The sequence below is a fragment of the Halichondria panicea genome, chromosome 5 (assembly GCF_963675165.1).
Source record: "Halichondria panicea chromosome 5, odHalPani1.1, whole genome shotgun sequence".
NCBI classification, from domain to species: Eukaryota; Metazoa; Porifera; class Demospongiae; order Suberitida; family Halichondriidae; genus Halichondria; species Halichondria panicea.
This window is the reverse complement of record NC_087381.1, coordinates 6,202,956-6,213,360: the sequence shown is the minus strand read 5'-3', so window position 1 is coordinate 6,213,360 and position 10,405 is coordinate 6,202,956. Positions and strand designations below refer to the sequence as shown.

Below are 10,405 nucleotides of genomic sequence, written 5' to 3'. Positions count from 1 at the left end.
TTACTTTTTGGGAACTAGATAATAATTATTATTAATAATAACTTAAGAATTGCCTTTGATACTATAATTGAACAGGAAATACCTCAAAAGTGGAAAGGTCCTCGTTCGAAACAGACGCTCCCATATGCATGCATGCAGGCTCGGCAACAGCAATATAAGCAAGATACAACGTATACATGTACGTGTAATTTTTTGGGGCAAAAAATTCGTGGGCAAGCTGACCTCAATGACAAGTTTACCCACGAAAACCTATAGGTTTACCGGAAAGCATAATTATATATCATAATGCATGCAGTGCACGTATATAGACAATAATGTTTATGCAGTGCATGTACACAATAAATGTTTCCTCACGAAAATCACTGCTGTTCCATGCAGTGCAACGAGAATTTTTTGCCCACTAAAATTTCACTAAAAAATCTGTATTTTAATATGTACGTGCATGCATGGAATCACACCACTTGATCATTATTTTGCTATAATTATATAATACATGCATGTGCCCCATAACTACAATTATGTACATAACACTGTCTCTTGTAGAAAATATTATTAGTGCCATGTTAGTGTATAGAAAAACTACAAAACATATAATTATTGTGAGGAGAAACATTGAAGGTCATTACTATACCAATAGCGCTTACGGTTTTGATACTCTGTATAATTCTGTTCAGCTAGCTATAAGACTATGCAATCTAACTTTAACTGTCAACGTGGGTGGGGACTGTCACAGGGCCATAAGCATCACAGGGTGTTAATTCAAATTTCATCTCGGAAGCATTGTCCCCTGCTGTAGAGGGTAATTGAGGGTTTCCAGGCCCATAAGCATCGCAGGGCTTTAATTCAAACTTCATCTCAGAAGTATCGTCCCCTGCTGTAGAGGGTTGAGGGTTTCCAGTCAAGTTTGCCTCTTGGAATGTGCTGATGTAATCATAGTCGTGGTGAGGAAGCTCATCCAGAACAATTTCAGGCCTCCTGCATGCATGCATAATATAGGTGTATATGACATCATAATATAGACTGATGAACTCACACGTTGATACCCAAGGTTTTTGATTTATATCTCCGATATCTCAGAAAAACCAGCAAAATGACGACCAACAATAGAGCAAGTATAAGAGCCAATGAACCAATCACAATGCCAATCACAACATCAACACTCAAAAGTGGAGTATTATCTGTGTTTATTGTTATTATCAACGTGCGATTAGTGAGATCCTCAGGGCATTCGGGACCATCAGGATTGGCAATAATCACCGGACAAGTACTGTTGATGCGAAGTCCTGCACTCTGCACAATGATGCTGGGAGTCTCTTTGCTCCATCGATCAATGAAGGAGAAAATCATGAGAGCCGAGATCGTTTCACTACTGCTCAGAACTGCTCTGTATGTCACATGATTTGGAGAGTTCTCAAAGCAGCGGATAAATGGTCTTGAGATAAGAGAGGTGTTGAAACCACATTGACAAAGTTCATCGACACTGTGGGAAAATTCATTAGTGATGTCGCTGGTTTTAACAGCTGTTTCTGACTGAGTGTATGCTCCACAATTAGAACTGATAATGAGTCGCAGCTGGATGTGAAGACCTACAATAAATATAAGGAAGTCATAACTGCTCTTCGACAGTCACACTCACAAATTAAGATCTAGTTATCCAAATAACTATAATATTCACAGTGATAGTTTTAAATGGCATTATTAAACGATCAAAGGGAACTAGCTTATTATAATTATATAGCTACTGACTTTTAAAAATTGCTTACTCTTGAAATCAATGTCATAGCTTGAGTTAACAGTAATTTGGTGCTCATCAGAGCTCACAGTGACCTTACATCTGTACAGTCCAGCGTCTGACAGGAACAATGTGTCAAAGGTGAGAATACCAAAAGTAGTAGTAAGTGGCAGTTGTCCTCTGAACCAGTAGTAGGAAATGGTGAGATGAAGTGAGTCAGTCTCAGTCACAGTGCATAATAAGGAGAAGCTCTGTCCAACCATTGGAGCACCATTTGAAGTTATCACTGCAGCTATAGGAGAACATTAATTGAATTATACCTCTACAAAATTATTCAACTTAGACCACTCCAAGTATTGTCACTCTGGTTTCTAGTCCGCCATGCGCGCGGGAGGCTTTTGTCATTATTCATTATTTGTTTATTTCACCTTATGAATATCGCATTAACACATTATGTTGTGCTGCAGTGCTGCTGCGCATGCGTAGGATGTAGAAATCCAACAATAAATGTGATGCGGGCGGGTGGACCAGAAACCAGAGTATCATTTGGAGTGCCCTTAAGTATACGGTTAATTTTCAATTCTCTTTTAATAATTATAAGGTTACATGTGTATGGAATTAATGGTGTGTGCACACCAGTAGAGTTGTTGACATTGACACAGTATTGTGCACCTTACCACCTTACCATCTTGTAAGCATGAAGGGCTAGCTTCCTCCCACACTCCCTCCCCACAGATTCTTAGGTGACTTCCAAGAAGTGTGAACCCATCATTACAAGTGTATATGGCAACAGTATTATGAAGTCCTTGGGAAGTATTGTAGGTGATCATTCCGTTGAATAACGGTGGAAGATTGTCACATGGACCTGTATAAGAGTTGAACAACATGCAATTAAATTACTAACACCAATGACCTACATTATAATTGTACTTTGACCCCTGAAATCAAAGGAAACAGCTAGTGTGCCAATAATTACGTATACTGGACCTGTTTGGAATGGGTGCCAGTGCTGGACATTCCACCGCTGTAAAGGATATGTATACAAATTGTCACAAGCTGATAACACACACACATTGTTCAGTGGAAAGAAAAAAGCTGCATGAATAACGAGTCGATCGGCTGGCACATCGCAACAGTTGGTTTGATTACACACAACCTGCGTGTGCATGTTCACACTCACAGTGCAAAGCATGCAAGTTAATGATAACATACAACATTATATGCGAGTTTGGCCCGGCTAAATACATGCATTAAGCTGTTATTCTCAAATTCATAAATTTTGGCATGACAGTTAGAATGGAGTTGTCACATGATTTCAACATGCGCATCAGCATAATCTTTCTTAGGGCCTATAAATTATTATAATAACAATTAAACCTTACGTACCGAGGCACATAGGAATCGGACGAGACCATGTCCCTGAGGGTAAACACACTCGAGTCTCAAATCCGGCCAAACGAAAACCAGCATCACAGCTATGAGTAGCTATTGTATCCACATTAAAATCGGCAGTCATATCAGGGCCATATGTAATAACTCCGTTTGGAATGGGTGCCAGTGCTGGACATTCCACCGCTGTAAAGGATATGTATACAAATTGTCACAAGCTGATAACACACACACATTGTTCAGTAGAAAGAAAAGAGCTGCATGAATAACGAGTCGATCGGCTAGCACATCGCAACAGTTGGTTTGATTACACACAACCTGCGTGTTGCATGTTCACACTCACAGAGCAAAGCATGCAAGTTAATGATAACATACAACATTATATGCGAGTTTGGCCCGGCTAAATACATGCATTAAGCTGTTATTCTCAAATTCATAAATTTCGGCATGACAGTTAGAATGGAGTTGTCACATGATTTCAACATGCGCATCAGCATAATCTTTCTTAGGGCCTATAAATTATATTAAACCTTACGTACCGAGGCACATAGGAATCAGACGAGACCATGTCCCTGAGGGTAAACACACTCGAGTCTCAAATCCGGCCAAACGAAAACCAGCATCACAGCTATGAGTAGCTATTGTATCCACATTAAAATCGGCAGTCATATCAGGACCATATGTAATAACTCCGTTTGGAATGGGTGCCAGTGCTGGACATTCAGCTGTATAAAGGATAATAAACGAAGACGAGCTGATAAAATACACACAATCTTACATTGGCACTCAGGAGGCTGGCCAGCCCATATCCCTCCACTTACACACAGTCGACTCTCAGATCCAACCAGAATGAAACCAAAATCACAACTATATAAAGCCAATGTTCCCATATCATAATCAGCCATTATATCCGGAGTATATATAATAACTCCGTTTGAAATGGGTTCTAGTGCTGGACATTCCACCTCTGTAAAGGAGAACTATGTATACAAAATACTGCGCACATGAGTTGATAACATACATACATTGTTCAGTGGCAAGAATATATACTAGCGGCATGAACAACGATCGGCTATAAGATTGCAAACAGTTCGTTTGATTACACACCCTGTGTGTACATGTCCACACTCACAGATACATAAAAATATGAACAATTATAGTTTGCAAATGATTTAAGAATGCACTAAAAGTATTTGCTCCCCCACAGAGCCTATAATTATATCACAAACGAATCTTACGTTGGCACACAGGAGGCTGGCCAGCCCAAGTACTTGAGGTTGAACACGTTCGAGTTGCAATTCCGACCAGAAAGAAACCAGGATTACATCTATATGTAGCAACTGTTCCGTCATTAAAATCAGGAATAAAATCAGGAAAATATGTAATAGCTCCGTTTGGAAAGCTTGGCAATTCTGGACATAGCTTTGCTGTAAAAATAATAAGAATAGCGATTGGGCAATTAACACGAGCAGATATGCTTGAACAACGATTGCATTGCAACAATAGGTTTGATTACATGCACACAGTGTGGGCGTCGGGGGCGGATCCAGGAATTGGGGAAAGGCGGTTCGTTAACGGTGTTAACTGACATTTTACTTTTGACATGACATAAAAACAAACATGATAAGAGATAATTAAATAATTTGCTTTAACGAATCTATAATATGTACCTCCGCACACAGGAATCAGGCCAGACCATATCCCTGTATTTAAACACACTCGAGTCTCAGATCCGACCACTAGAATGAAACCATCATCACATCTATGAGTAGCCACTGTATCCACTTCAAAAGCAGCGGTCATATCGGGATCATATGTAATAGCTCCATTTGGAATAGGTGCCAGTGTCAGACATTCAGACACCACTTTAAAAGGATGTAAAGTTGGTTAACAGTGTGAAAACAAGCCGATAACTGTAACACTATTGTGCCTCAAAATTAACATTGATTACTAGTGCCATGAAGCACCATATTATAGTCACAACAAACCATGTAGTTTTTTGTACAAAGATCAATATGCTAACAAATGCCATATAGACTATAATATTATGATCTACAACTGTATAGTAACCGCAGACTGCTCTATTATTCTGTGCATGGTTGGAATTTTTGGAACAGTTTGGTAGTTCAGCACGGCTGGGGTAGTTAGAACACGGTTGGTGGTCAAAATAATTGATTTTTAAGCCATAGAATTTTACAATAGCTACAACTGCTCCATGGTTGCAATGCAAGTACAGCTATAAGTGATTCTATAAGCTTCTAGCAATGCTTAACAAAGGCTTTATTCTCGAGTAAAGGCTAGTTTTGCTTACCAGTACAGTACGTTGAAGGCTATTGCGGTCTCTCCAGAATCAGGAATAGCAAAATTTTTTCATAGAAGGTTGCTATTCTACTTAGTAGTTAGCTCTATACTAGAGCCGATAGGTATTAGTATTGGCAAGAAGCTAAAAACTATATACAAACTAGTTAATGCACTGTTTTACGCTCGTGCTCTATGGATATTATTGGCCTCGCGGAAGTTCTCGAAGCATCATGTAGCACTCGGCGAACGCAATCGTGCATTAACTAGTACATAATTTATAATTATAGTGAAGAGGAATGTACAGTAAACTTTTTTGCTCACACCCCTACAGTAGAGAGGTTTCAATATACTGGGTTCAATACCGATTTTCGAGGCACTAATTTTTCGAGGTTGGAGATCATTATAAGCAGGAGTGTATGAAGAGGAGTATTCGACTCCCACGCACATTCCATTCTACATCTCGGAGTGAATCCGTCACTAACACTTGTAGTTGTGTAAACTGTTAGCCATGAATAAGTGGGCTGGAGGTACAAACCACATGCGTGTATGCTGATATCATTTTTAACTAATTAACCACTACACCTACGCACCTACTTAAGATTCGGTCTGATAGTGACGTGGTATGACATACTTGTACCGTAACGTGGTTTACAGATTGATTTATAAAATACTGACAATGGTTACTTACTCCCGCAGTTTGGTACACTTCCTGACTACACTCCAACCTCACAAGTCCTTGTAGCTTCTCCTAATAAAGTTTCATCATCACACTCATACGTGGCAACTGTTCCGTATGGTCGACCATTAATCTCTGTGAAAATCCTAAAGTCGTATGAGATGGAACCAAGCGAGAAAGCAGGTAGGTCAAGACAGGCACCTGTACGGGATGCATGGGCAATATGATTATACAGTATCACACAATGCTATAATAATGTAACCATAATTGAACGAAAGCAACTGAATGCATGCATGCATGCCAGCTTCGTAAGTCTGTGCACTTTCACTAAGGTATTTGTTGCCAAGCTATAAGAGAGTACATCATCCTTGAGCTAGATGATCCTAATAATTAATTATAGTGACTCACTACCTGAAAACCCTGTAAAGCAACTGAATTATGTTAACATTTCTAGTCTACCAAAACTGTCCACTCTCCACATGACAAGCATGCACTAATTATCATTTATTATAATATTTATCTTTGACGTGGGAGTTTGCATTCTTGCATTTACAGCAATTGCACATGCATGAGTCTGTCACCCACTTGATAACAATAGCATTTTCACACTCACCTTGATCATCAATAATGGTTATGGTGTACCGAGTTGTGGGCAGGTAGCAGTTCTCGGTTGCAACACACTGCACCATCACCTCCACCACTTCCACTGGCTCTGGAATGTCATCATTCAAAATAGTGACTTCATATGCAACGTTGGGGAGTGTGGCGCCATCTCTTCCCCATCGCAGGTTGCCATTTTGATCAAGCCCACCATTTCTTTGTGGTGGAGGAGCAGTATAATCAGAACCTGCATGCATGGATATAGAAATTACAAGTAATATTAGACTGGACTGCATAATAGTGGACTAAATACCTTCTTCAGCTGTGAGGGATTGAAGGGAAGCATATGCTCTACTACGCTCTGATCGATCACCACGGGTGATACTAAACATGAGATCGACCATTGTTACACTAGATTCCACTACAACTTGATCCACTGCTCGAATCCAGGCCACTGCATAAACAAAGAGAAATAGTAATTAAATGTCATAATAATTTTCAGGAAACTTACGTCCAACTGGCTCCATTTCAAAGGGCAAAGGATAAGCAAATGAAGCTCTAAAAGAAAAGCCGTATGCAAATCCCCAGAATGCTCCATCTTCAATGTTGTCATAAGTAAGGTTGAAATTTCCTCGGCCCATGCTGCTGGTAGCTCCATAAGCACACACCTGATCAGTACCATCCACTCGACAGTTGATGGCTTCATATTGGTCAGGAATTCTAGTTTCTCCATTGATACGAAACCTCTGTTGATCTGCTTCAGTATTATTGAAAATGCGAGTGGGCAAGATGTAGCTCAGATATCCGTTGAACTGAGTGGTCAAATCCTTGGCTGAAGTAAAGCTGTAGCTGCTCAAATAGGAGTTAGCTGCCGGTATGTAATATAGGGAAGGATCAAAATGTTCAGAGCGACCTAAAACCGGTTCAGCATCACGGCCGAGTGTATATCCAGCCATAGTAACGGGTTGAGAGGACGTAACACAACAATAGGTCTGAGCACTCTGAGGTGTTAGGCACTCAGCGTATTGTCCTGCACTTAATGTGGCTGTGTAAGCACCATTTCCAGCGCTAACAAGTCCAACTCGATTATTCCCATCAGCTGAACTTGCTGCACACTCACAATTGATTGTTACTTGTGCTCCAGCAGATACTGAGCCAATTCTGTACAGTTCACCGCTTTGTCTGACAGCAAAGGGAGCCATGAAAAACAGGTCACCGTATGTTGGATGAGGTGGCAATTGTTCTATAAGATAGTCACAACTTCCAACAGCAGTAGGATTTCCACATTGATGCCCAGAAAATACAGCCAATGGCTTGTTAGAAGTGATGATAGAGCCAGTAAGATCCACATTATTGCTAATCATCACAGTGTCAAAACGATTGAAAGCCCTCCCATAAGTTGATTCGACTCGAGCACTTGGGTTTGAAGGACTAGGGTTCACCCAACCGGGATGGGTTTGGGTTGGGGAGGCTTGTACATTGACAGTAGTGCCATTTTCACAAGGAGTAAAAAGAAATCGACTCTGAAATGACTCTCCACCAAACACACCAGATGAAAAGATAAAGTACTTGTAACTTTTAGCATTTGGAAATTCGACACAGTTAATAGCCATGTACGCATCAGTTGTTGTAGATTCATCATTGAGCACATATACAGTGAGATCATCGTTTGGATCCTCTGCTGTTATAAACAGTCCCTTTTGTCTTTCAGCTTCATCGGTTTCTCCATTGTTTTGCACGGCTATGTCTCCTTGGGTACCCTGTCCTGCCGGCAGATTGATGAAAGTGAATTCTCCTCGTCGAGCGATTTCCGTGCGAGTCCATAACCCAGATCCAGGAGAGGTCTCAGTGAATCCTGCTCCATCCACTCCCGGCCATCGTGTCTCTAGGGTGAAACGTGAGCTTACTTGTTCAGTGGTGATGAAAATTCCGATTTCCTGTAGTGTGGTATTTGAATTATGAGCAGCATTGTTCATGAAGGCCAGAGCAAATATCTGCTTCCTCTGGTGTTTGGAGCAAGAGGATCTGGAAGAGAAATCACAATTATGATATCCTAGCTAGAATTTTATTTTATTCTATAGGAATAAATTCTATTCACAGCAGTTTTGTTTGCAGGACTGAGTTAGAGTAAACGTTCTAGACACAAGACCATTGCACTTACTGATGTCCAGGGTGAGTTCATCACCAGCTCCAAGTGATATATGTAGGAGCACAGACAATAGGAACAAGCAGCACAAAGTTTGTGAGCTAGCCATAGTCAGAATCTTACGAGAAATGCATGGCAGTAATATTTATTTGACTCACTCTAGTCCTATATATAATTACACCAACATAATTATAAGCAATATCTACTACATAATTACGTATGTTACATCTACGTAGTTATAGTGCCCTATTGATAGCTAAAAAATCAAAAAACACTTTTAGTGTTATTTTAAACGCACCTGCAATACCCGTGGCGTTTCTATAGGAAGGCGCTAAGAAAGCGAAATTGTTTGCACGCCACGCGCACAGGAAGGTGAATGTGTACTTGTACTAGCCTCGGTTCCAGGCTGCTATGTTTACACAGCGTGACTTCTACAAGAGGTTTTTGCACATGCGCCACAAGCTACATCTGTTACCAAAGACATGGCTATACATGCTAAATGATTTGAAGTCATTAATTATTGTCTCATTAAACACATTTGGGGTAACGTAATCTTATATGGTATAATCTCCTCCCTGAATAGCGGAAAAAACCTCCGCCGGAATCATTTAACATACTCTATATATATATAGCTGCATGCACGGTGACAGCGTTAGAGGCACAGTCCGAAAATATGCCTAAGTGGGCTGTTGTGACTGAGAGACTCTTACACACGAACAGACAAAAGTGAGTGAGAAAACCCCAATGCACATCCCAGCAGAAGAAGGACGAAAAGCCCTGTTTGAAAAACAGCCATTGGAATCTGTAATAAAACTCAAACCGTCTGAGATTTAAAAATAATTATTGTCAGTGTGTACTGAATGCTCTTGTGTAATACACTTATAAAGTTTCTAATAACTATTATGATTCACTAGCAATATCTACTATATAATTACGTATGTTACATCAACGTAGTTATAGTGCCCTATTGCATACTAGCTAAACAATCAAAACACTTTCAGTGTTATTTTAAACGCACCTGCACCTTTCATAACTATAATTATATGATTCACTTTGCTGGCGCTAGTTTGACCATGCTGTCCTCAGGCACTCCCTGATCAGTAGACTGCTGGTATAATTATATCTGGTGGATTCCGTTTCCAATCCCTTCCTTTTCTATCTATGCAATCACCAATCCACCAATCCACCAACACACACATGCACAGGTCCTGTTTCGGCCCTACTTTCTTGTTGAGCCTAGACAGCAAAATCACGTACAACGTTGTCATCAGCTGTATGAGCAATGTAGCATTACTGTCCACGTACAAACAATACAAGATTGTGAGGACACGGCCTCACAGGACATTGCTTACTAATTAATCATGTGGTAAACCACAAGTACTATAGTAATGACTATTCTAGTTAGGTTGCAGTAGAAAATCCTAGAACATTCTAGATAATGTGTTTTGTTAGTAGAACACTCTAGAAACAGGTGTTTTGTATTATTTTAAGTATTGAGTTTTGTTAAGTGCCTTCAAATTGACTATGAAACTGAATCAGTATCTCTAGTACTCTACATCCC

General features: G+C 40.1%; 1 protein-coding gene across 2 annotated transcripts; it reads right to left on the bottom strand.

Moving 5' to 3' along the window:
- Positions 1-542: 542 nt before the first annotated feature.
- LOC135335938 (uncharacterized) lies at positions 543-9,021 on the bottom strand. Of its 2 annotated transcripts, XM_064531659.1 has the most exons (10): positions 6,111-6,249; positions 4,792-4,986; positions 4,360-4,548; positions 3,900-4,088; positions 3,661-3,846; positions 3,119-3,307; positions 2,418-2,597; positions 1,764-2,024; positions 1,034-1,586; positions 543-975 (listed from the first exon to the last, which is right to left on the bottom strand). In XM_064531659.1, coding segments are annotated over exons 1-10 (2,217 nt in total). In that variant the 5' UTR covers positions 6,112-6,249; the 3' UTR covers positions 543-701. The 2 variants fall into 2 exon arrangements, with proteins under 2 accessions (XP_064387729.1, XP_064387730.1); XM_064531660.1 differs by lacking the exons at positions 543-975; positions 1,034-1,586; positions 1,764-2,024; ... (3 more) ...; positions 3,900-4,088; positions 4,360-4,548 and adding exons at positions 6,712-6,945; positions 7,012-7,152; positions 7,210-8,723; positions 8,860-9,021 and having other exon boundaries at positions 4,859-4,986; positions 6,111-6,299.
- Between the last annotated feature and the right edge of the window lie 1,384 nt (positions 9,022-10,405).

What these genes read in the sequence shown, in the direction of transcription:
- LOC135335938 (XM_064531659.1), bottom strand. An exon ending in CCAGCCTCCTGTGTGCCAAC is followed by an intron (nt 4,089 to 4,359) that starts GTAAGATTCGTT and finishes TCTCCTTTACAG; the next exon opens with AGGTGGAATGTCCAGCACTA. An exon ending in AAAACCTTGGGTATCAACGT is followed by an intron (nt 976 to 1,033) that starts GTGAGTTCATCA and finishes GCATGCATGCAG; the next exon opens with GAGGCCTGAAATTGTTCTGG.